Source organism: Botrytis fragariae (genome assembly GCF_013461495.1).
Source record: "Botrytis fragariae strain BVB16 chromosome Unknown tig00000012, whole genome shotgun sequence".
NCBI classification, from domain to species: Eukaryota; Fungi; Ascomycota; class Leotiomycetes; order Helotiales; family Sclerotiniaceae; genus Botrytis; species Botrytis fragariae.
In genome coordinates, this window is record NW_023500989.1 from 545,966 (window position 1) to 571,772 (window position 25,807).

Here is a 25,807-nt window from a genome sequence, read left to right on the forward strand (position 1 = left end):
TTAATAATTTAATTCTCCGGATCCAGCTCCAGCAACAGCGTCAAGATCTTCATAAGATTTTAAGCTTCTACCGGCTGTTGCTTCACGAGGTCCAGTAGTTGTACCACCCGGCGCTACTCCGTCACCCCATCGGTTATTGGCATTGGCTCCTCCTGCGAAACGGTGTGCTCCTCCACGACCGCCACGGTCACCACCAGTAAGAGGGCTTAATCTACCAGCATTTGGATCCCCACGGTTTTGATGATTCTGATTGGGTCGACGATCATAAGGGCCAGTTCGATTATTTGTTTGATATCGACCAGCACCTCTTCTGATGGGACCAGGACCACGGTTATCAGAGCCACCAACCCAACCCATAGGTGATTGGACAGCATGTCCGGCAAGGAATGGTGGAAAACCGGTAGAAGGCGTGAAGCCTGTCATAGGATTGATTCCATTCATTCCAAAGTTTTGAAGATTGAAACCTCGTGGAGTACCCGCTGGCATATGGCCATTGGCCGGAGGGAAATGCCCGTTACTATTGGCATCTGATCTCGATGGAGCGATGTGTGCAGGGTCAAGAACATAGGTATTGACAAGATCAAACTACATGTCGGTTAGCTTAGCTCGTTGAGGAAGGGTAAAGATTATAACTTACATCAGACTTAATGCTTTCTAGCCACTCAGGATGTCTCTTTTCGACATGCTTCTTCCAGAAGTGCTCTTCCTTGAATAATTTGGTACACTCTGGAACTCTACATCTGAATTTGTGGTCATCTTCTTGCTTCACGAATTTAACCAACTCTTCCTTGAGAGCATCTTCAGTTGGCTTTCCACCCAATTTTCGCACATCTACATTATCTGGATCCAAAATTTGCATGATTTTATCCTCAAACGTTCTGACCCAATTGAAAGCGCGTTGAAGTTGTTGTTCTGCTTTGGAAATATTGTTTCGTGGATTGATTTTGCGCTCACCATCCGGAGAGGAGGGATCCATATCCATCTTGTCCTCAACCTTAACCTTTCCAGGGAATACATCTCCTAATGCGCTAGCGCGAGCAGCTGCTTTAGCCGACGTGGTAAGAGTATTACGTGGTCGTCTAAGATGTCCGCCAGGGCACTTTCGAGTAAGTTCATGGATTGAGTCACTCTCGAATACACAGAAGAAACAAAAGTTGAAGACACGTCTTAGATACTCAACCATGAGATCAAGCTGCTTCTTCTTAACGAGAAGTTCATCGTCGTCGACATCCTCGAAATCGAAAGCGCCTTCCTCTTCTTCTTCCCCTTCCTCCATCTCCTCGAAATCTTCACCTTCATCCATTGCTTCGTCAAGACCAAGTCCATTCTTAGATGTCTTGCTTTTCTTTGGAGTAGGGGCTGTAACTGGTGGTTGGAGGCGGCCTTGATTCTTTAGATCGTCTACTTTCTCCTCAATCTTCAAGACAGCATTGAAGTCTGAACCGAAATCTTCTTCGAATTTGCTGACAAGGCGAGTGGCCAAATCAAGATCCTTTTCGATACGTTCGGGAGCTGAGAACAGATCCCAGAGTGCTTTCTTACGTGGGAGGTTGGGTGGTACATGGACACCGACATGGCATGTAAAATCTCCCCTGACCTCATCCTTGACAGTCTTTCCATTGATAGCCTCGAGTGCCTTCTGGGCAGTAGTGAGTGGAACTGCTGGTTCAGCAGGGACGTCACCCTCCTCATCATCTTTGATTTCAGGTCGATCGAGAACGGGAACCGAATCAGGTGCAGGGTGAAGCATAACCCAGCCAATTCTATGGTAGCGCTTGCTTGGGTTTGGATCACTCAAACTAAGCCACTTGAAACCGCCTTCATCCTCGCCCAAATGCTCCTTGCAAAAAGATTCAAGATTCGAACGGCTAACATGTGGCGCAATAGTCTTGATGAGTAATGTAGGCTGGAAAGCGTTCTCATCTCGGATATCACCGCCTCTAGAGGGAACCAGGTCACCAACACCAAGAACTTCATTGGCCGCGGTTGTTTCTCCCTCTTCCTTCTCAATAACTCCACCCGTTCCGTTACTTTCGCTCTTTGGAATGCCTTCTAAAGAGTACTCATCAAAAGTTCCGGATTCGAGGTCTTGTTCCCATTGACTGTAGTTGCCGCGGCGGAACTCGTTGACTTGTAGGCGTAAAGCGTCTCGCATCTCAGGTACATATCTTTCCATGAACCATTGCTCACCTTTGTGCTCCTGTACAAATGTACGTGCCATCCTGGCTTGGAGCTCTTCTTTGTACGCGTCATACGCAACTTGGATGCGTGCCTTTTCAGTATCACGGTCTTCTTCGCGAGGTCTGAAAATTTCACCACGCTTGTGACATCTAATTCGCTCCTTTTCTTCCTTGATCTTTTCGTTTGTACGCCACCATTCTCCATAATATGAAAAGCCTACCTGAAAAGGTAGGATGACTGGATCCGCAAGTGGATTGACAGTGATTGGAGGAGGGGGGCCTGAATCTTGACCGGGTACCCATCGATCAATATTGGCTGGGGCCGGTGATGCAACTCGTCTTCGGTCCTCGCGATCCCTCGATGATCTGTAATCGTGTTCTCTCTCTCTGGCTCTACCAGCAGGTTCATAACGATCTACAGGAGATCTGGAGCGGTCGCGGTCGCGTGTGTTTCGACGTTGTCTATCACCACCGACTACAAGAACAACTATGTAAGCATGAGAGCAAATAAAATATGGATATCAACTTATGAAGGTATCGTTCTAGAGCAGATACATCGTAATAACGAAGCATTGAAAGGTGAAATCATGGACAAGAAAAAAAAAGCAACATACCAGGAGATCTACCGCGGTGAAATGATTCACGGTCGCGGTCAGGTCTGGTACCTCTAAAGCCATCGTCGCGTTCTATCTTAACACTTCTGAAGCCATCGTCACGTCCAGCCCAATTTGTTCTTTCAGTTGGTGAACGAGCGAGTGGTGGCTCTCTGCTGTAACTTCCGTAGCCGTCCATGATGTAATTGGTGCCGTCCAAAATTACTCCGCCTTTGCCTTTCTTTTGATATTCAGGTAATGGACCAGTCGGACGTTCTGGTAGGACAACTTCGTTATTAGAAACCCTTTTGACGAAATCGATGTAGGTAATCGGTTCTTGTCGATTGCGATTGTCAAGTGACACCTGGTGATTGTCGGGAGGAGGTGTTGACAACGAAGCTACTGCTGTTTGATAACATGATTGCCCGTTAGAGGATTGTTCAAAAATGTAATAGAATCAACAAGTGTATGTTTGAATTGGGGAAGTAAAAATGCGATGGCAACAGGGAGACAAGAGGCAGAATAGGCAGAGTAGAGAAAAGAGGATTAAAAAAGTTCAGTGCCTATAGATGGCAAGATAAAAAAACGACGACAACTTGTTGTTGTTGATGGATATGCGATCTCTGAATTGAATTTGATGTGATGTGATATGATATGATATTATCAACTTGATTTGATTTCAAGATGGATTTTGAATTAATCGATCAAGAAGAAGAAGAAAAGCAATTGCTATAGATTTTATCGCAATGATAATAATGGGGGCAGAAAAAGGATCAGAGGTGCGATGGTGTTGTGGTGTTTCTCAATTTCTTTTTGAGGGAGACAAAAGTGTGTAAGTAAGAAGAGTAGAAGAATAGGACTGACGAACAAGATTCAGATATGATCAACTGTTGTTTTGAAGAAAGCTCCTCTACCAAATCAATATTGGATAGATGATGTTGTTGATTAATAAAGGTCAATGTCGGAGGATTGGATTCGGACGGCTGGTCAAAGGGAGCTCTCGCGCTTGACATGCTTACTAGCCTCGCGAGGAGTGGTGTTGATCAGAAACTTTGCCTAAAGAGTGGTTAGGGTCGGTGGCACAGTCCAACTCGGAAGGAGACTAGTGAGCATCGCACTTGCGGAAAGTGGATCGATGAGGATGACGGATGTAGCTTAGGGTGTCTCGGCTGGACACGTGATACAGTAGTGAATGCTCATGATTGGTTATCTCTTCAAGAATATATGGACATGCGTGCCATCGTGAAAGGTTTCTGACTAATACGCTGACCAATCACATGACTCAATCTACTCCACATTACCCATAATCCACGTTCCAGCCAATCATTAAAATGGGTTATTGAGAGCGACAAGGATGTGAAGCAGGGCATATTCAAGAGCCAATCAAATCTATCCAATTCCCGAACACAGCCAAATGCAGTTCTATTGATTGAACTCATCAAGCTAGGTATGAGGTAGGTACCCAGGCTCGAGCCAGGTAGGGAGGGAGATCTCTAGATCACCACACACGTAAGTAATTACGATCGTATTTCTCAAATCATGTATATTGAAGCATATGAGAAGATCCCAACATAAGTAGATACACACACAACATTCATATCATAAGATATCTTGTTACCCTATAAAAGAATCCGTGAATAACTTCAGTAAATAACTCGTAATTCCTCCATGCAATCATATCAATTCCCCTTCCCAATCCTTTCCCACCACACAAACCGAGGTTTCTCAACTTTCTCACTCCACATACTTTTACTGCTTTCGCATAACACGAGGAGTACGTCATTGAGGGGATGAACTGATTTCTCCACCAGAAAAGGATATAAAGACAACGTACGCTCAACTTCTACTCAAGACTTCTTTTCACGCCGCCATCAACAACCCCATCATCAATCAGAAATTTACTCCGTTCATCCATCATGACGACCTTCGTTCCCAGCTTAACGCTGCCGGCAGCCATATTTGCCAATCCAACGGCTTCGGTTCTCTTACCAATTACTCTTGGATCCGCTATTGGTTTCGCAGTTCGACGTAAGTATTGATCTTTTGCCATTTCATTGTTTATTCATCTACGACGAGATCATACATCATGAATCTCTGTTCCTCATACATCCTCGACTAGATGACATACAACACAAAGCAAGTTACCACCCCGAAACAAATCACTAACACCCCTCCCAGCAAAAGAAACTCAAAAAACCTACATGGCACTCAAACAACCCCCTTACCGTCCACCTCCCTACGTCTTCGGTCCAGCCTGGACTCTCCTCTACGGTCTGATGGGATACTCCGCCTACCGCGCATACTCTACCGGATTATCTCCTCTGGCATCTACTGAAAAACATCTCCTCTTCAAACAAGGTGCTACACTCTACACCATCCAGTAAGCGAAGCTCCCACAATTCCTCACGAACACACCCTCCTGCACCACTTCCCAACTCTCAATCCCCAATTCCCAATTCCCAATCCCCCGCACACAAGTTTTCCCAGCAAATCCCCACTAACTCCCCTCACCCACAGACTCGGCCTCAACCTAATCTGGATGCCCCTCTTCTTCTCCCTCAAACGTCCCATCCTCGCTACCGTCGACATCGTCGCCCTCACCGGAACCGTCTCCTACCTCACCTACATCTGGGGGCAAGTCGACTCCGTCGCCGCCTGGGCCCTCGCTCCCTACGTCGGCTGGCTCGGATTCGCCACATACCTCAGCGCCGGCGTCGGATATCTGAACGATTGGAACATCAGCGATAAGGAAGTCGAGAAGAGTCCCAAGGGCAAGGGAACAAAGTATGTTGATGAGAAGGAAGAGTAAGAGGTGCCAGCAAGCCGAGAACGAATTTGCACAAAGCACGCGTTACAAACTCACACGCGGCGGCGAATCCAAAGTCCTTCATCTTCTCGGAGGATCGATCATCTTATGAACGAACAAGTTCCCAGTCTATTACTCCACGCAGATTTTCGCACTGCGTTGAGTTAATTGTCTTCAGATAATATACCATAGCTTTTAATCATGAATGAATTACTATATACTCCATGCTTCTGAACACACAGAAGCGGATGTACCAATACATATCTCATAACGTTAAACTTCACCTCGTCTGGTAAAGAACACAAAAAGTGCTAGGCAACCTATGAATCAGGGATGTCATCTCACGCCCTTCCGCTACCTATTTGGGTATCTATATACTCTATCTGTGATAATCATAATTGACGCATGTACATCTATTTTGTGGCGCGACCATCTGTATATACATACATGTATTTTCTACCATGTACACACATCTCATTTAGTACTTCTAATACATATAGATATACACTTGCTCTAGCATCTAAATATACCCAGCATCTAACCATACCCGTCATCCATCTAAGCACACCATGCCCACTTACCAGTTTAACAAATAACACCAAACCAAACCAAACACACAAAGGGAAATCCAATCTGAACAAAACAAGACACTTCATTCTCAAAACAACTTCTAATTTCTAAATTCTATAATCCCACATTACTCCATGCTACCTCATCCAATCCCGTCTATGATAAATATATAAAATGCAACGCTCAAAAGTTGACTTGCTCCAGTCTCGAGCTTTTCCAACTCGACACAATAGCTTTGAATCCTTCTTGCTGATCAGGGATTCACCTGAGCTCTGCTCATCTCACTCTCACCCCTACCCCTCCTTTCCGAGTCAACCGAACGACTATACAGATCTATGATATAACATCCCTGAACGCCTCCCCAACGCCTGCCCCCAATAAAATTTCAAGATTTTCATAACCGAAAGCCAAAAAACGAGACCCGAGTTCGAGTTTTGTATATCCGCCCACCTTGTATGGTAAAATGTGATATGCACAGTGGAAAGCGGCAAAGATTCCAATTCTATGTACATGCGCGTCGTGCCGTAAGTGATCAAATGGGGAATAAGTATTAAGAAAGATGGAAGCGACTCTTTAATCCATCATAAATCATGAATATGAATGCAGAGCTAGGTGCCGATCGCATAACCGTGATACCGCAACCTCGATACATGCCTTTCAGACCATGTTTTTTCCAGAGAAGAGCACCTTCTTGCATGAATGTAGTGCGTGGTGCTGTAGATGAAGTAGAGGCGGTTTGCATGCGAGATTTGATGGTGTCTGCGGGAAAGAAGAGAAAGTTATAAGACATGCCTGCGGAGGCACCGGCGAGAGCTTGTTGCCAGAAAGGCAATGGTGCTAGTTCAGTAGATAGAACCGAGGAAGAACTTTGGGGGCTATTTTTAGCGTTCAGCTTTCGAAAAAGAGAAGAAACAGTCTCTTTGCTACCGAACCAGGCGGCGCATCCACCCGTTTCACGGATTAAAGTGCCTAGCTGCCCATTCCAAAAACCGCGAATACCTTGGTGGTGCCAGACTTCGCGAATAACTGATGAGACTGTTTTTGCAGCGACGGGAACTGAACCATTTGGTGCGGTCGCCGGAACTTGTATTTTGCATTTGACCAATTCAATAGGAGTGAGGATTAAAGAAGTAAGGGCACCGGATAGTGCACCAGTCATCCACAATGCCTCCAGGGGAAGTGGTTGATCTCTTTTGTATACTCCAGCCTTGAGAAGTGCTTCTCTACTTGCTTGTTCCCAAACAAAAAGACTGCTAGTCTCTAGAGCAGCACCAACCAGTGGAGCACTGATGCCCCTGTATAATCCTAAGAACCCATCGCTGCGAATTGATTGTTTAAAACAATCAAGAGGTCCAGTATAACGCAAAGGAAGATGATAGGGTTGTGATTGCAATCGAACTTTCACTGTGTCAAAAGGATATTCGATATATTTTCCAGCCACTCCGGCAATCTGCTCATTTGTTAATAATTGCCTTGCTCAGTTTTTGTGGATGTAACATACGGAACCGTAGAGGCAATCCTCAACAGAATTCATTAGAGCCTCTTTTCCCTTGGATACTACTTTCTGTGGTGTGTCGGGAGTGAATTCCGCTGTCATAGTTGCTGCCATTATGACTGGATCGTAGTTCTCTTATGCGAAAGTAAAGGAAGATGTTTCCAGTAGAGTAATAAACTGTTATTTGGTTGTATCAATGTGTGTATTCTTTGGGTTCGACTTTCTGCACTTCTATCGAGAATTGAGTTCGAAAAGGAGAAAGGGGTTTTGAATGGCTCTTTATAAGTTGAGGAGACACGGCAGATTTGGGATTCCTTGTGTGCCGGGTGGATAATGAGGTTGCTGTCCCACGCTGCAAATGAATAACAGTTGCAAGATAAGGAAACAGTTGATTTGCGTGATTGTTTGCAAGATATCTGCGGTCTTCTGTAGGCAAGATTTTCTCTCCAACAATGGGTTGCACCCAGGTCTCTCTTACTCTCTCGTAATTTATTGCCGTGAACTCGTAATAATTATAAAATCAGAGTGCGACCCACAAACGAAGAAGGAAGAATTGATCCCAACCAAGCCAACCACATGGCTAGAAGAACATGGTAGAGAGTGTAGACTGGGTGTGCCAAGGTAAAAGATAGATATGTAGTGGCTCGAGAGTGGTACTAGTGGAGTTATTTCGAAGGTTTGAAAGTCGTGGATAGGAAAGTGAAGTCCGATTATCGTAGTATCATCTTCGGAGGGGCTGTCAACTTTCAAGTGAGGTGGGGGGGAAGATGGAGCTATTTTTTTATCAGATTGAAAATCTGCGAAAGTCTCCACAATCTAAACAACTTTTTCTTCAAGGTTGGCAGTCGGTCCCGTCCTGTGTTTTCAAGAAAGCTGGGGATTCAATAAATAAGGCAAGATCAGGAGGTACTGGTAGTCATGATAGTCATGATAGTCATGATGATGAAAAGGATGGATAATACAATCTGATGAAGAGATTTGAGGCGAGTCTAAAGGATTGCGTTAATTATATAGTTTTATGTAGTTTTATATAGTTTTATATACATTACATATGTAGGCAACGTATTATTAATAGAACATTGAACAATAACGATGACAACAATCATCATAAATTGATTTGAGATGCCGGTGGACTGACTACCTACCTACCTACCTACCTACCTACCGTAGGCAATAACGAAAAAAATGGCTCAAAGAATTTGGGAAGAAAGAGACGAGTCCAGATGCGTTTTAGTCACTCTAGTATAATAAATTATATACCTAGTAAGGTTAAAATATTGATGCATGCGACTGATAAGCAATCAATCACGCTTATCAGTATGGCTAACGAGAAAAAAAAGTTCCTGCATCGTAATTTATGTGCTTGGAATTTGGAATTCCTGTCGACAATTAATTTGGTGTACGACGATCCATAACGCCCAAAAATTAAATCCCTCAACCTCTATCCTCACATACGGATATTCAGATCATTGCCCAATATTTGATTAATATTCCTTCTATCAAAATGTCAACAGAAGTGGCCCCTACCGCTCCTGCAGCTGAGTCGACCGTCCTTCCACAAGGAATGCGCAAGAATGGTATGCATGCGCTCCAATTGATAGTTCTCAATGCCTTCCCGAGCATCAAGTCTCTGACTCAATATGCGTAGGCAAACAATGGCACCCCGTGAAGAAAGCTTTCCGACCAAAGGCTGGAAATACCTCATATGAAAAGAGAAAGGCAAATGATGAGGCTATAGCAGCTACTAAGGCCAAAGAAAAGGAGATGAAGGAGGAGAAAGAAGCTGCAAGACAGGTCAGCGCCATTTCAGCTCTATCTGGATCATGTCTAATCATTATCACAGGCCCATATTTCAAAAATCAAGGAAAAGCGCGCCAACAAGGAGGAAAGAGAACGATACGAGAAAATGGCCGAAAAGATGCACCAGAAGCGCGTTGACAGATTAAAGAGAAGAGAGAAGAGAAACAAGATGTTGAAGTCATGATAGACAATCTTCTGGGACGGAGCATGGCGCATGGAATAACTTGGAACACATTGAAAGCAGTCGGTTGATATAGGTGATGTGGTTGATTTGCGCAAGTCACATATAGCACGTCGAGCGATATTCAGCTATTGATGGCATGATATATGCCTACCAGAAGTCGGATACAGCAGCACCAACGAGGACTATCTCCTATCGCTGAGGACGAAGTCAACCCGGACTGAGCGAAGCTTCTTGGAAGTTGGAGGACGTTATGATATTGCCGAAACAGAAACTTCGACAACGATTCAACGAGATTCGATCAGGAGTAAGGACCTTGGGTTGGGTATATTAGCTTTTTCAAATACATGATAAATAATATCAGAAATAACCAAAGGATTCAATCTTCCATTACATCTTCTAAATTGATTTATTAACTCGTACTTTTAACACACCTACATACCTGATATCTAGTACCATTCATGAACGAATTTGTACAGCGATGTGCTAACGGCCGCCCCTATAGTTGCATCAATGGTCATTAAATCCCACCATACAAGCTTCATAGCACATGCATTCATCGGAACCTCAATATGAAACGGAACAACATCTGATCACAAACTAAAAGAGTCATGTCTTCCAACGGTGATGGATCCAAATATGTTTCTCCAAATAAATCTCGTCATCAAGTCACACGGTCGGTATCTGAGGTATCATCTCCTCCCCTGAAACCTCACCGATCTCACCACCACCACCAGCATCATCACCATCCACATATACATCGTCGAGACAAAGACGAGAAATCGTCTCAATCTACTTTGCAGAGGGTTCTCAGTCCATCGGGAGAATCCAAAAGTGAAGGAGTTTCACCTGATGGGAGCCGGAATGGAAGTCGAAGGCCTAGTATCTTGGGTTCTACTGTAGATGGCTTCGATTTGTTTAAGAACAACGAGAGAAGGCCTCTAAGGGAGGGCGAACTCGAAGCTGAGAAACTGAAGGGCGCCATGATGGCCACGTTTGTCTTACTTACCACCTCTACTCTCGGATACTAATGCGCTGGATTAGGGAACTGCGAAATACCTTAACGGATGTGAACGTTGTGGCGGACAATACTTCCCGACATTTAGATGCAACATATTATTCCGTCTTGGAGAAATTAGGGATCTTCACAAGACAATCGGATCCCTCAAAGAGTTGGCAGCCATGACTAGACAGTTGAATGAGGATTTTAGTACAGAGGGAGAAGAGCTTGTTCAAGAAAGTCGAGCACAACTAGAAGGATTCGAAGAATTCGAAGCACAGGAACAAAAGATCAAAGCATTGGAGAAACGTGTGAAGGAAGGACGAAATACAGTCACCACATTGAGTGGACGGGTAGACGTTATTAGAAAGCGCGTCAAAGGCTGGGAACAAGCAGAGGAGGAATGGCAAGACAAAACACGAAAACGACTCAAGATGATGTGGATTTTGATGTCGATATGCGCAACCATTTTACTATCCATTGTCATTTTGGCATATATTCCCTCAAAAGGGCAAGGTCATGGGGCTGTAAGATTCAACATCTCTAATCCGACCGCGCTGAGAGAGTTGGAAAAGGCCCAAAATGAGACCAGAAATATGCTGAAGCCTACTCTCGATATATTGGAGAGTTCAACACCTGGAAGTGAAGTCAACAAGGAAGCAGAGAAGTTGGCAGAGGACCCAAGACTTAAAGTACTCGACGAGTTATAATTTATTGGTACGAAAATGTACACACAGGGCTTACACCTCTCAGCTCGAGTCTAAGTATGAATAGTACCACTTTTCCGAGTATACTACGCCTTACGGGACCCAAAAATCAGTGGGTCGACGGTCCCATGACTTATAATATTGACATGCCGAGAAGCGGATGCTGGTAAAGGTCGAAACCAACACCCCAATCCATATACTCACCCATCTTCTTCTTAGCATCGTTGAACATTACACTGCATATCATACACATTAACCGTACGCATTAGGAGTGACATTCATATGTATTCACAGGTAGTCTTGGGGGTTCGCGTCTGTAGATACTAGGTAGATGGATAGACGGGTGAATGCCGAGTCGATTATGCAAGGTTCATGACCAATGATATATATAATCAAAGGCTTTACATTTACCAACCTTGGAATCTATTTAACACTTTGGATTCTAGAATGGTGACATGGTGCCGTGGGCCGTAGACCGGCACACAATAGACATCAGTCGTCATTTCCCTAAGCCACCCATCATATATCCCTGTATTGTAATTGTCAAGAGATTCCAAAATTCCAATACATGGTATATAATGCCTGAGTATTTCCTTCTGGTGTGAATGTCAAGTAAGACAGTGTTTGTGATTTGACTTCTACGAGTATTTGATCATCAGTTATTTTTAGAACCGTTCGTGGTGGTGACATACCAATCTATTTATCCTTGATGCAAGAGCATCTGTTAAGGTTACCAGAAGAAAAGCATCATTTTATGAGCTACCCCGCTGCGCCATAAGCTTCTTTACGCACTGCATAGCCCATCGCATCCGACCTCAAAACTTAAAACAACTTGGAACATTGAAATCCCTCAGCCTGCAACAACATCGCAAGAATCTAGAAGTCGCGCAATCTTCTTCATAAACATACTTCAAAATACTCAAAATAACAGTTCGATGAACGACGAAAATAAGATTGAGGGAAGAAATCCCATTATTCCTCCGTCCTCTCCCTCCAAGATGGCAGCAAATGGTGCCATACTGTCGCCCACAAGAAGCGTCTTTGGAGATGACAAAGGACAAGCACTTACTGGAAAGCAAGAACATTGTATGTATTCGGCAACTATACCTTCTTTTTTGGCATAGACACTGACTCATTCTTTACAGATTTAAAGCGCGAATTACTCTCGCAACAAGTGAAATTTGAAATCACCGAATTGAATTCTCCCACAGCATTACAGAGATTCGGCGCCCCATTCAAATCCGATCGCGGGGAAGTATCTCCTCTAGATTCCGAGCTACCGATTCTCAGATACATATTTGTACATCATGTTCGCGAGTTTCCATTTTTGGATAAGGCGAAGGAGAAGGAGTTCTGGCAGGATAAATTACAAGTGGTGAGTTAGAGAAAGTCTCTGGATCTTTGAGGAAACACGTCTAATGAACTTGCTATGCAAGTTTCTACAATCGTTCGCTGAGAAACACATCTCGTCATCCGAAGATAGGCTCGAAGAAACAAAGCGCAGAAAGCTATCACTGAAATGTCAGAAGCTAGTGGAGTTGATGATGGTATCTGGTATACCTACGGCTTCAGGATACGAGGAGCGAATTAGGTTCTCTGAACTCGAAGTGGTCGATGCAGGTGCTATCGAGCATGGTGTTCTTTCGACTTTGCCAGAAGGCCATTATTTGCATGGTTGGGATGTAAATGTGGCGGGTGTGAGAACGACAAAAGTCAAACGAAACATCAGATACCACAAACATGCCGTGAGTTGATCATGGCTGTAACTTGTGGAACAACTACTTATACCGCTTTAGGAATTCGTTCTCCGAGTCAAGAAGAAGGGGGAAATCCCATATTTCATCGGACGCCGATATGGTGACTTTAGTAGACTTCACAAGAGGCTACGAACAGAACTTCCTGGCAAAGTCCTTCCACCAATGCCTCGGAAAAACAAGGAGAGTTCAACTGCATCGAACCTGATTAGTGGTCTTACGGGTGGCAAAGATTCCGATGCGTCTTCAATCTCCTCGGTCTCGACAATGGGGGCTATGGGCGCCGAATCTGGCATGAAGAACTTGTCTGTCCGTGGTTAGTTCACAATTTTTTTTCCAAGTTTCGATGTATCACAACTAATTTTATCAGATCATCGTCGCTCTGGATCAGCGGCATCATTCGGAAAGTCATCTCCGAGACCATCAACATCGTCCCCACGGCCATCAGTTGATAGGCTTCTCAAACCTTCAACTCCTGTTGCAGACTCAGATGTCAGTTTTGCTGATAGATTATAATAACACGAGCTAATTTTTCTCAGGGCATAACTCTATGGCGAGAAAATCAACGCATATCCTTGAGAGCATTCCTCCGTGGCCTTCTTGCCAATCCTCAAATTGCTGGAACCCGAGCGATGCAAGATTTCCTTTCACAACAACCTATCAAACTAACCGATGATGATGTAGAGGATGTTGAGAGAAGAAGGCTGATGGACGAAAAGAGGGTTGTAGAGCAACAACAGTTTTATGAAATAGCCAGGAAGCGCGCCGCTGAACTAGACATCTACATGGAAGAGTACGTATCCCCGTTTGAGAATCTGTTCATACATCCACTAAATAATTTAGATTCCGCCGCGACATTGTGGAAAGCAATGGTCTTACCAAGTTATTTAAAGAAATTAAGGATAAGCCAACCATTCAAGATCTTAGCATTCAATACCAGAAATTTGCGGAATGGCTACGAATTGAAGTAGCAGCGACTCTTTATCATTTATTCCTAGCAGAAGACAACTCTCCGGAATTATTCGCGCAAGCTAAAAAGATTCACTCAATGATACCATACACAATTATCAAGAATGCAATTCGAATAGCTAATCCAGCGGCTGTTATGTCTAGCATATTAGACATCTTCCTAGCTCAACCTTTCGGAACGAGATCGCTCATGCAAAGGATCTTTTCTTTGACCTTAAATGATGGGATCCGAAGTTTCCAAAAGTCTATCGATGGCCTCCAAAACAAGATCAATGAGCCTGTCTTTTGTGAAAAATTGAAGAAGTTTTCTGACAGTCCTGAAGATTTCAAGAATGTCATAAGAGCTGATGCAGAAGAGAGTGGCGTGGACTTGATTGTCTCCATCCTAAGGTCAGAAGATATCGAACCGCCCCTGAACTCGGCTCAAATCGGCAAGATATACAACGCTTATGTTGCTTGGAATAATGCTGTGGAGAACGTTGATGAAGAGATGAAGCAAGGAGCACAGTTATTCTCATACTTGAAACAACTCCTCAAATTGTACACGAGACAGCGAGATAAGGCTATGATGCTAAACATGATTGAGGAGCCGGTTACATTACGCCTTCTTCGCGACTTGTTCACAATCTTCTATGAGCCTTTGGTACGAGTATATAAATCAGCAAATGTGTACGACAGTGTCACTGATTTTGCCGAGTTCATTGAGGATACGATCAAAGTGAGTGTGATTCTATTCCATCGATAGACCAAAACAACTAACGGTATACAAAACAGGTTGTTGAAAAGTGCCGAGAGCAAGATTTCTCAGCAGACCCTAATCAGACAGTTCAAGCATTTATCGATTTATGCCAGCGACACGAGCACAATTTTTACAAATTCGTTCATGAAGTACATACACATGATAATGGACTCTTTACTCAATTAATGGGTTGGATCGAGGGAATCCTCGAGTTTCTCCGTCAAGGTCCTAAGGGTGGGAAACTTGACATCAATGCTCTTGTCACAGGTGCCGTAAGCGTAAATCAACTAAACAAAGAAGTTGCTATCAACGAAATAAACCAATTGATTACTTGGCAAGAAGCACGCAAGAAGTGGCATTCTGATAAAACAAGACAAAAGATGGCGGCAGAAGGTACAGGTGCTCCAGAGCAGATACCCGGCGCACTAGCCTTCAAGAGTACTGATTTTGGATTGGACGAAGGGGATCTCGAGGATATTAACTATGGAGAAGACGAAGACAGTAGTGATGAGGATGAGGAAGATGATGAGTTGGACCCCATTGCTGCTGAAAGAAAGAGGAGAGCAAGGAAACAGGATCATTTAAGGAGAACTGCGGGTGAACCTGCTAAGCCAGAAGTGGCTGAGGTGTATAAGTTGAAGGAGGGATTCTTGAGCATGCTAAGAGGTGTACTTGCTGAGTAGAGTGGTTTTGGGAATAGAGATTTGGTCGGGTAAAAGATAGCATGGTATCTCTGAGGAGGAGTTTGGTTCTGGGACAAAATCAGTGTTGGGCAAGGTGGCAGGATGGCAGACTAGGAGGATTTTTTTTTGAGTTGATTGATATTAAGATCGGACGGTTGTAATAGATGCAGTAAGAAAAGATAACCTGAAGAGCGGATATTAGAGCGATGGATACCACAGACAATGAATGCATTTTTATCGATCTTTTCGTAACACTTTGGCTTGGTTTTGAGGTAGGTCAAGAGAAATTGAAATGTTGAATAACCTTGGTAAGGTGGGTGTATTGTTGGGTTTGGGTGTCTGGTGATGTGAAGTGAGAATATGTGAATGATTTACTTTGTTAATTGTGGGATTGAGGTCAGTAGTGATGAGATTGTATGTTGGAAATATATCTGATGGGATTTAGAGTGATATTACGTATGAGATTATCATGTGTAGAATGATGAGAATAGCTGAGACAAAAGGAATACATAGGTATGGTATAACCTTGTATTTATAATGGTTATATCATTGATAGTTGTACATATGCATACTAGGTGGGCAAAGAAAAAAGAAAAGGGGGGGTGGGGGGTCCAGGAGAAGATACATACCAGCCCTTCAATAAAATCACCAAACACAAGTAAAAACAATTGATTAGAAGTATTGAATCTATTTAATTGAAATTCTCTATCTCTATAAACAAAATTGATGATTACCAATCATCTATTCCTTCTCTTGACTGTTCTATACTTTTTAACTTTCCTTTCTTCTGATAGATCACTTTCTGCGATGTCCACCAAAACCCCATTGAATCTGGTTTGCGACTTTGATATCTACACCCAACTCATCCGCAAACGTCCAGACTAGACCTGGGTTCTTCTGGAACATTCTGCCGATGAAAATCATATCCAGCCCATTATCCTTCAACAAATCGTTCGCTTGCACACCGGAGGTGATGGATCCGACTGTTCCCACCAAAAGACTATCTCCTACAGCCAATTTGATCTGGCGAGCGAATGGAGCCTGGTATCCCGGGCCGCCGTTGATCTTTTGTCGGGGATCATTTCCACCGCTGGATACATCGAGGGCATCGACACCGCGAGTGGCTAGGATCTTGGCTAGTTTGATAGATTCTTGGATATCCCAGCTGGGTTCGGGAGCAAGATGTTCGAGCCATTCTGTTGCGCTGACGCGAAAGAAGAGGGGCATTTCCTTGGGCATGATTTGGCGAACGGTATCTACGATTTCGAGGGAGAGACGGATGCGGTTCTCGAAACTGCCGCCGTAGTCATCGGTGCGCTTGTTGGTTGCTGGGGAGGTAAATTGGTGGAGGAGGTAGCCGTGTGCCCCGTGAATTTCTATGGACTGTGTGTATTCGTTTTTGTTAACTGATTGTCTCTGAATTTCACGACGAGGGGGTTGGGAACTTACGTCGAAGCCGGCTTCAATGGCTCGCTTGGTTGCGTCTCCAAATGCGTTGACCAGTGACTTGATATCATCGCGGGTCATCTCGTGAGGAATAATATTCTTGTCCTTGTAAGCGATGGCACTAGGTGCCATCACATTGTCTGGCCATCCATGAGCCTGATGATGTCAAGTAAGTCAGTTATTCACATTCATTCGAGTTGGCCCATTGAGTTTCAATATTCTTACCGGTGTAAATCCCTCATTTTCATATCCATTCACCTTTTCAAATCAGCATTTCTTTCTCCTAAACATCATAGACAAGTCATATAAACATACATTCGTCTTTGCAGCCGGGCCACGCGACATACTCAACCACGGGGCCACGGTACTTGCTTTTCGTCCAGCATGAGCAAGTTGGATACCAATCTTCTGGCCCTGACTATGCGCAAATTGTACAATGCGTCTCAGAGGTGCGATTTGAGAATCTTTCCAGAGCCCGCAATCCTCGGGCGTAATGCGTCCTTCGGGCACAACGGCAGTGGCTTCGATGAAGGAAAGCCCTGGGCCACGTGATATGATACCGCCCAGATGCGCCAAGTGCCAGTCGGTTTGGTGGCCGTCTTCGGCAGAGTACTGACAGAGGGGCGAGAGCTTTTGGGTTGTTAGTTATGGTGATATGAGGAGGTGATGAGTTGGATTTGGATTTGTAGTAATAGAACAGGAAACACGTACCAGAATACGATTCTGGAGCTCTACACCTCTGATTTTCAAGGGGGTGAAAAGAGGTGGGATTTCTTGTCCATCAGTCTTTGTCGCAATGGCTGTGCCTGAAACTGGATCTTGCTTGGGTGTGAAATAGGGAACCTGTGTAAAGTTAATACTTTCAGAAATTGAAGATTTGGAGAGGGGTATCACTAACATCTGGTGAAGGCTCGTTCACTATTGTTATGATAGATGACTCGTCGTCGACATTGGCGAATCGTGTTGGAGCCATTTTATTGGTCGATTTGTAGCAGGTGAATGGACCTTATGTTACGATGCTTGGAACAAGAACTTTATGAGAGAATTGAGAAGTTGCTCTGAACCTTATAGACGGATAAAAGATACAAAACACTGATCTCTCTTCTACCTCGTAATGTCAACCCTTTTATATCTACAAGAAAAGGGGATGAATTCTGAAGCTTTAGGATTTACGATTGAACTAGGCGATAAAGCAGTGTATTATTAATCAATCAATCAATTTTACAGTAGGAACGAAGGCGTCTACGAGTTAGAATAGGTAGATAGAATCGAAACTCTCTTACTGGAGAAGGTACTCAAGCTAACACTGGGTTGCGTCATACCTTGTAACTTATCATAGAAGAAACGGATGGATAGCCACGACTACTAGTAGCGAGTTAGCATCATATCATATCATACCATCGTCTCAATGACAGACCATCGATGATAGTATCAGACTCCAGTATCCACGATCAAAACTTCACAGTTAGTAAGCTTGGTACCTTAGTTATGAATTTCTGTGCTGTCTTGTGTTGTCTTGCATGGAATTGTATTTATAAGCCGGACGAAAAAGACTCCCTTCTTCAAATTTCATTATATTATGTGATATCAGTACCTTACTGTGGTAGGTATACAGATAGCTTCTTGTTGAAATGTGGAGGTCCACCGGACTTCCGACTGCTTAGCTACTTAAATGTAGAACTAACGATGTGGGGCAAAGTGCCAATATTTACTTCCGGTGGGCTAAGATGATAGCTCGAAGATCTTTGATGATTTGACATGAAGAAGTATAGTGTGGAAGTTGTGCAAAGTTTATCTCACACCGGTATACCTATCAACATCTACAATCCCAATGACAAAGACGGGTGTGGTATGGGGACGGGACGAATAACGGGATTGGATGTTCGGTCACTAGCACGGATTTGTATCGGGTAGGTTCTGGGCTAGGTGTCGAATCATTTGCTTAATAATCGTTCGTCCTTTTTGCCCCTCGTTCCCCCCGCTTTTTAGTCGACAGTTGTGTGATGGGTACAGAATAGAATAGAGCAGAACATAACATACTTACATTCAGTACGCATGGAGGCGAAGCTATACTCGTTATTGGTAGGTTCTCAGCCTTCAAAGACATCCAAGTCTCAGAATCTTAAAGGTCGCTAAAAAAGGGGAAAGCGAAGGAGGAAGACAGGAGAAACCTCACTCGCTTACTTTGATGAAAATTTGAAGGTTTGGAGAAACATGCAAGTTCACACATCTGTAGAGAAAGCTTCAGCCAACGGGACAACATAACTCTAGCTTCTAAGCTATAGCTTGGCAGCTAACTTTATTTTCCTCATGTCCAACGTTTATTTCAGCTTGGATTCCTCACAGAGCATAGTTAGCCCTAGGGGTTCACTTGCTGTGTAATACTTGGTTGTTTAATAGGAAAAATCTAATTTAATGTCTTCGTGGAGTGTATAATACAGATGATACAGACTTTTTGTTCTATCAGATACCCCACAATCAAATTGACATGACGTAAAGTAAGTAGTAGTTTGACTTCTTTAATTTTCTCTCCATCAGTCGAATTTTTCCCTCCAACATCTGATTTCAAAGCACTCCGAATTCAGATGACCAACCCTATTCTTTGCTAAAGAGATATAAGTTATAACTACAGCTCATCTGCTAACTTCAAATCCAGAAATCAATCAATCAATTCCATTCCATTTCCTTGATCTCCTACTTTCTTAAAATCTACTACTTCAAATCATCCCAAACCGTCAACTTCAAGAACATTCTCGTGATGTCTGGTCACAAAGTTGGTGTTTTCCCTGCCTCAGGTGGCATTGGAGGTAGCACAGTCAAGCATCTGCTTCCCCGTCTCCCAGCCCAAGATCTAGTTTTCATCGCGCGCGATCCCGCAAAACTAGAGTCTGCTAAATCTGCCGGCGCGGATGTTCGTCAGGCGAACTATGACGATGATAATTCCCTAAAGAATGCATTCCAAGGAATCGATACTCTCTTTCTCATTTCCTACGCATCAGTAGAATATGAACATCGAGCAGAGGTAAGCTTCCCAGGTTGGTGGGCGATCCATTCCCTCCAATCCATTTCCATCTCAGAGCCCAGCCAATACTAACGAATCCTAGCGTCACCGCACCGCCATCGATTTCGCGCTCCGCAGCGGCGTCAAATACATCTTCTACGGCTCTCTAGGATTTGCCGGCAAAGAAAGCAGCCAAGAATCCGTCGCCCACGTCATGCGCGCTCACTTGGACACCGAAAAATACCTCGAAAATTGCACGCGCACCCATCCCGGTTTCGCATACACGATTGTGCGCGAGGGACTCTATTCCGAATCCTACCCTCTCTATACCTCATTTTTCGACCCCAAGAATCCCGTCGAGGAGATCTGTATTCCGCACGATGGAGCCGCACCGGGAATCGCATGGGTCAAACGTGAGGAGCTCGGTGAGGGCACTGCAGAGCTTCTCGCTCGTTTTGTGAAGGATCCCGCGGGATTCAAGTACCGTCTTCAAACGGTTCTTCTTTCCGGAGCGAAAATCCTCACGTTGCAGGAGACGGTGGAGATTCTTGCAAAACTTGCAAAGAAAGATGTGCGCATCCGTCAGGTTTCTAATGAAGAGTTCGCAAAGCAGCCCCAGGTTTCGCCAAATTTCACATACCATGGATTTGATCATTCGATGCTTTGGACGACGGCGTTTGAAGCGTTCCGCAGAGGCGAGGCGGCGGTTGTGTCACCTTTGTTGAGGGAATTATTGGGACGGGAGCCGGAAGATTTCGAGACCACGATTGCGGCGTCGTTGTAAGTTGTAGGAGGAATGGTTTTATTGGAGTTGATAGAATTGGCTGGGTGGGAGTTTTTGAGTATTGTGGTAGTAGATGAATAGCTATTATATAAAGAAGGGCAACGGATAGATTAAGGATAGATGGATAATATTTTGAAGTATATTTTTGCTGAATATTCATCGAACACATCTTAATTCGTGCACTTTATATACAATATACAAATCAACAACTGTGACATACGTGTATCCCCGTCCCCAAAATCCCGAACATTCTGACGAGCCTCTCACCCATAGAAAACTAGTTGAATCCATCTACAGAAATATCAAATATCAAAATGTATTTAAAATAACAACACAGTGACATACATAATTTATAAGCCATCAAATTCTCCATCATACCAGAAATACAGTATCACGAATATATAAGTAGAAAATCACACATATCATACCCAGATACATATGCATACCTAGTTTTCCAACTTTTCCGACGAGGTGTCTTCAAGGGAGAGAAGTACTGACAAAATATTTTCTCTTACATCAGACTCGGCGTCTCCTGCTTCGAGTTCCATGTAAAAGTTGTTTAGAACATAATTAATCTATGGAACAAATCACATTTCTAACTATCCAAGAGATCAATATCGATGTCGAAAAGAGCGATAGCAGTAAGTTTATATGGTGAGCCTCGATATTCTTCTCGGCTAGTTCAGTATGGAGTCCGGTGGAAGGTCTAGTGGCTAGTCTCCACCGGGTAGCGAAGATCACTTTACAGAGTAAAACCTGCTCAAATATGAGATCAGATGCAGGGGTTTCTCCAGGGAATTTATATAGAGTAGAATACTTTTGATATATCAAATAGCAGACTAAAATTCAGAGTTAATCAAACAAACTTTTCACCAAAAAATCAAGCATTCCCTAAAACCAACCAACCACCTGCCCACAAACCCCCTCAAACACCATGACTACCTCCCACGCTCGCCCAGACACCGAAGCAATCCCCTACCAAGGCGAGCCCCTCCCACACGTCGCCTCGGACCTCATAATCCCCAACGTGCTATCCTTCGACTGCGACGAGAAGCTCTGGGTACCACAGGCCCCCAACGTCTGGTTTCGTCCGCTCGTGCTCTGCGTTTCCCAGGGCTATTTCGTCAATATCCTACGCGTGCGTCGCTCAGGGATTCTATCACGACATCGACATTCCGGTCCTGTGCATGCGACGACGCTGCGTGGAAAATGGCATTATCTGGAGCACGATTGGTGGGCGACCGAAGGAAGCCATGCTTTTGAGCCACCGGGGGATATTCATACATTAGAAGTGCCGGAGGGAGTGGATGAGATGATTACGCTGTTTCATGTTACGGGCGCTTATATTTATGTTGATCCTGCTGGTAATCCGGTGGGGGTGGAGGATGTTTTCTCGAAGCTTTCGAGCGCCAAAGCTCATTATGAAAAGGTTGGGTTGGGCGCAGATTTTGTCGATCAGTTCGTGAGGTGAGCTGTACAGAATATAACTCCCAAAGAGAACATCGAACATCGCGCGCTGTCACTACTGCGGATTATCCCTACTCACTTGTATTATATGTACTTCATACAACGGCTCGATACCAGGATACAATAAAATCTTCCGAAAATAACAAATTCATGCGAGTGATCTTAACATGACAAATGCGAAAGCGTCGAAAAGAAAATAGGATATTTGATTACAATAGTTCGTTTGCTGTGAGTTTGAATTTTCTTTAAATCGTCCGACAGGTAGGCAAGCCTTTACTTACCCGAAGTTGGGTCCCTTATCACCATCAGAAGGATCCCAGTTCCACATCCAACACTGCCCATATAGATCGCAGGAACTCTGTCCTAAAGTCTCATTTATGTTGAAAGATTGAACTTCTTCTGATGGGATAGTGATCGGATCTTTAGAATCGTCAACCGCCACCTGCCTTTGCGGCCCACATGTATTACCACATAAGCCAGTGGTATTCATAGACAATGTTTCTGAGCTTGTCACCGGATGTGAATTTTGCCAGAGAACTATGAGTCAAAATGTTAGCTCAGCACGACTTCCCTTCTTGAAAGTAAAATGACAGCTGGGATAAGAGATTTCGCAAATAGCGGAGGCTATTGAAGTGGAGTGTAAAATACCTTGTTGGATCGACTCTAGGGCACTATCAATTCCTTCATCAAAAGACCAATTGTTCCAGTCCATGCCAATACCAAGCTCTTGCGCTGGCCTCATTTCCGCTACTTGCGGTTGTTTGTCTGTAATTTCACGGGAAACTTGTAAGGGGTCCATCACAACGGCTTGCGAAGTCTGCAATGATGGAGATTTGGATAGCGTTGCCTTATTTTGCACAAGATTACGAGGCGACTCGTTGATTTCTTGTTCGTGCTGCGAAAAGTTGGAAGCGACTTTGCCGGTCTCCAGATTTAGTGGAGGACCCTCGAGCATTATCTCCATTTCTCTTTTGAATATGAGCCGGAAAAGCTCCTCCAAAACCTTCACCGTTTGTAATGGAACGATGGATGATACCGCGAGCATTCTTTGAAGGGATATCGAATTCGACACCCCTCTTTTTGCATCCTGTGCTTGCTCTGAACCTGGGTCTGATAGAGCCACCATGCCTAATGTGACTCCTGCAGTAAAATTCTGAATGGCGACGTATGCAACGGCATGAGTATCTCGAGCAGCTAGGAGAAGATTTGCGTAACGCGGTGAAATGCTACACGTTCGTCTGGCACAATGCCTGCATTGTTCCAAGCTTGTGTGACGTAAATCAGACGGAGCGGATGTAGGAAGTACAGCCAAGCAATGATTGTATCGAAGAAATGGCCGATGAAGAATTATTTGAATATTGTCATATGCTAGCTGTAACACAAGAGCTTGTAGCTGGAATAACCTGCAGACATTGACCTCAGAAGCTGAAAGATTGCTAACGTCGAGATCAGTATTTGAATCTAGCTTTAGTTCTGATGGCAGCTGGTCAAACCACCTCACAAGATTCGTGTTGATTGATATAGCCTGTTGTGCCATGTTTGAGGGATTTGAGTTTTTCAAATTATAAATGTCACCAATAATAGGAGTTGCAATAGCATACAAAGCAAATTTGAATCGATGGTACGAGTTTAAGGTAACTTGTGTCGAAGAATTTGCATCCACAAGTTCTAGAGAATTCAACAATGGATGAACGTTGGAGGCATCATCCAGATTACCGGGCATGCGCACATCACAATCAGAATCGTTGATGGATAAGGGCCGCCCGTATGTAATCGACGAGAACCTGAGAGAAGGTTTAGTTCCGACGTAACAAAAGACTTTCGACATTCGGAGAATGAATGATATATAGAATCTAGACTTACCTATCATAAACATACAGTGCCCACCATGTGCGGCGACGAACCTCCTTGACAGTCTCGGTAAGGGGTCCCCACAAAGACTCCTTGTGTAGTCCAATTGCCTGTGAGCTTCTTATCCCTGCTCCCAAAATAGCCAAAGCTAAGTTTGGTCTACCATTGTACATGTAGAATGAACTTAGCAAAACACAAATCTGGACCGACTCAATTCCACCGATATCGATAACATCAAAAAGATGTGCTTGAACTTCTTTGAGCATTTGCTGCTGGAGCGTTTCTAGGTCCAGATTCGTCCCACAGGCTTCCAAAGCTTCTTCATTGGTCGTGTACCGCGCTCCCATAGTAAATACCATTAGAAAAAGTACAACGCTTCCAAGTTGACGGGGACTAGCCGCTTGACTATCCATGACCTCCCTGTACTCGCTTTCAAACGAAGCTTCGTGGAAAAGCAACATGAACCAATGCACCGACTTTTTGTAGGACTCTACAAGAAAATCGCAAATTGGCCTTGGTGGAAAGGTAAACCCTGGAAAAAGCGAGTCTAAGCTAACTGACTCGACCGTCTGGCGATCTTTGTTTTGGGTATTTACGAAGTCTCCGCCTGGAATAGCATTTGTACTATAGCTTTCTACCAAAGAGTTGATTGATTCTTGCTTGTGAATGTGAAAAAGCTGTCCATATTTAGCAGTCAGATCTTACAGGTTACCAAAAGGGTCATCTTATCAGGTATGGTGTTTACTTACCTTGCTTGTAAGTCCAATCGTAGACATTTCAGCATACTTATCTGGCGCGGGAAACGGTGTAGTTTGTTGAGATATTGTGTCATCGTCATGCAGTGAGTTTGAAACGGCTGAACTTGAATATATACCCTTTTCTTCTTCATTAGGGGGGTGAGTATGATCTAGGAAATCATTAGTTCGCGAATTTGACGGTCCAGAGTCCCATTCTTTGTGGGTGGCCAAGGGCGTCCTCGAAGCACTAGGGGCAGTGGTACTTTTGCGAGCCGCTTTTCTCCGGGTCTGCTTCGATTTTCTTTCAACGAGCGTTCTGGTCAGCTTTCATAGCATCCATAAGCTTGTATAGCACATACCTTGAAGCTCCAGACGGTGTTGTCACACATGAAGCCCCTGAGCGAACGCATAATAGACATGGTTTTTCGATATCACACTAGACGTCTTTAGCATGTAATTTCTAGCACCCTGAAGCATGATCGGATACTTATCCGAGACTAGAACAAACCTTCAATTTTTGCCTCTGACAACGATCGCAGGCATGTCGACGGCTGCCAGATGACGGAGTCTGAGTAGTGGAGGAGGTTCCATTTTTTGAAGGTTCAGAATCTTGATTCATGGCAGCTCACCAATTACTGCGTATATAACCTTAGAATTTGTGTGATTGAGTTCACAACTTGAAGTAATGACTACCAAATAGAGGGTCGGATTTCCATGTGGGGGGGGGAGGGGGGGAAGTAACCTTAGGTCTGGTACCGATTAACACAATAAGCTTTTTGAGATGTCATTCATTAATTAGACTTACCTTGGCAGGACAAATCTTTGGATAAATACCAGAAGTCTTTGAATTATTAATAATAATTCTGTACCATCATGATTCAAGATGCACTTACTTAGCTTAAAATAGAATTAGTAGTCAGAGGTCAAATTTGGATTTGAGACCTTCAAACACTGATTAATACGATAATTTCTAATCAATATTTATAAGATATAACGAATGAAACAACGATAATTATAAGGATGATTGTGATTATGATGATAATT

At 43.9% G+C, this 25,807-nt stretch overlaps 10 protein-coding genes across 10 annotated transcripts; 6 read left to right on the forward strand and 4 right to left on the reverse strand.

The window, feature by feature from the left end:
- On the reverse strand, positions 1-3,786 carry Bfra_002381 (putative arsenite resistance protein ars2 protein; the record flags this gene model as incomplete). The annotated part of the gene is made up of 4 exons (XM_037332803.1): positions 1-585; positions 638-2,667; positions 2,795-3,178; positions 3,642-3,786. The coding sequence occupies 4 exons, from the start codon at positions 3,784-3,786 to the stop codon at positions 1-3; spliced, it is 3,144 nt and encodes a 1,047-aa protein (XP_037194931.1).
- Positions 3,787-4,658: 872 nt separating this feature from the next.
- Bfra_002382 (putative translocator protein) lies at positions 4,659-5,582 on the forward strand (the record flags this gene model as incomplete). The annotated part of the gene is made up of 3 exons (XM_037332804.1): positions 4,659-4,801; positions 4,952-5,153; positions 5,291-5,582. Exons 1-3 carry the CDS (start codon positions 4,690-4,692, stop codon positions 5,580-5,582), a joined length of 606 nt encoding a protein of 201 aa, XP_037194932.1. The 5' UTR covers positions 4,659-4,689.
- A 1,117-nt stretch (positions 5,583-6,699) lies between these two features.
- Bfra_002383 (putative amino-acid transporter arg-13 protein) lies at positions 6,700-7,758 on the reverse strand (the record flags this gene model as incomplete). The annotated part of the gene is made up of 2 exons (XM_037332805.1): positions 6,700-7,599; positions 7,651-7,758. 2 exons carry the CDS (start codon positions 7,756-7,758, stop codon positions 6,700-6,702), a joined length of 1,008 nt encoding a protein of 335 aa, XP_037194933.1.
- Positions 7,759-9,051: 1,293 nt separating this feature from the next.
- Bfra_002384 (putative rrna processing protein) lies at positions 9,052-9,628 on the forward strand (the record flags this gene model as incomplete). The annotated part of the gene is made up of 3 exons (XM_037332806.1): positions 9,052-9,221; positions 9,293-9,438; positions 9,488-9,628. The coding sequence occupies exons 1-3, from the start codon at positions 9,149-9,151 to the stop codon at positions 9,626-9,628; spliced, it is 360 nt and encodes a 119-aa protein (XP_037194934.1). The 5' UTR covers positions 9,052-9,148.
- Positions 9,629-10,236: 608 nt separating this feature from the next.
- On the forward strand, positions 10,237-11,335 carry Bfra_002385 (uncharacterized protein; the record flags this gene model as incomplete). The annotated part of the gene is made up of 2 exons (XM_037332807.1): positions 10,237-10,623; positions 10,670-11,335. The coding sequence occupies 2 exons, from the start codon at positions 10,237-10,239 to the stop codon at positions 11,333-11,335; spliced, it is 1,053 nt and encodes a 350-aa protein (XP_037194935.1).
- A 932-nt stretch (positions 11,336-12,267) lies between these two features.
- Positions 12,268-15,477, forward strand: Bfra_002386 (putative px domain-containing protein; the record flags this gene model as incomplete). The annotated part of the gene is made up of 8 exons (XM_037332808.1): positions 12,268-12,418; positions 12,478-12,707; positions 12,769-13,077; positions 13,129-13,402; positions 13,457-13,578; positions 13,626-13,879; positions 13,930-14,773; positions 14,830-15,477. The coding sequence occupies 8 exons, from the start codon at positions 12,268-12,270 to the stop codon at positions 15,475-15,477; spliced, it is 2,832 nt and encodes a 943-aa protein (XP_037194936.1).
- A 795-nt stretch (positions 15,478-16,272) lies between these two features.
- Positions 16,273-17,896, reverse strand: Bfra_002387 (putative nadh-dependent flavin oxidoreductase protein; the record flags this gene model as incomplete). The annotated part of the gene is made up of 6 exons (XM_037332809.1): positions 16,273-16,860; positions 16,927-17,079; positions 17,149-17,181; positions 17,239-17,553; positions 17,635-17,766; positions 17,822-17,896. 6 exons carry the CDS (start codon positions 17,894-17,896, stop codon positions 16,273-16,275), a joined length of 1,296 nt encoding a protein of 431 aa, XP_037194937.1.
- A 1,785-nt stretch (positions 17,897-19,681) lies between these two features.
- Positions 19,682-20,708, forward strand: Bfra_002388 (putative quinone oxidoreductase; the record flags this gene model as incomplete). The annotated part of the gene is made up of 2 exons (XM_037332810.1): positions 19,682-19,945; positions 20,028-20,708. The coding sequence occupies 2 exons, from the start codon at positions 19,682-19,684 to the stop codon at positions 20,706-20,708; spliced, it is 945 nt and encodes a 314-aa protein (XP_037194938.1).
- A 934-nt stretch (positions 20,709-21,642) lies between these two features.
- Positions 21,643-22,179, forward strand: Bfra_002389 (putative cupin 2 domain-containing protein; the record flags this gene model as incomplete). The annotated part of the gene is made up of 1 exon (XM_037332811.1): positions 21,643-22,179. The coding sequence occupies one exon, from the start codon at positions 21,643-21,645 to the stop codon at positions 22,177-22,179; it is 537 nt and encodes a 178-aa protein (XP_037194939.1).
- A 273-nt stretch (positions 22,180-22,452) lies between these two features.
- On the reverse strand, positions 22,453-25,382 carry Bfra_002390 (putative c6 transcription factor protein; the record flags this gene model as incomplete). The annotated part of the gene is made up of 6 exons (XM_037332812.1): positions 22,453-22,712; positions 22,824-23,959; positions 24,039-24,703; positions 24,776-25,079; positions 25,123-25,199; positions 25,272-25,382. The coding sequence occupies 6 exons, from the start codon at positions 25,380-25,382 to the stop codon at positions 22,453-22,455; spliced, it is 2,553 nt and encodes an 850-aa protein (XP_037194940.1).
- Between the last annotated feature and the right edge of the window lie 425 nt (positions 25,383-25,807).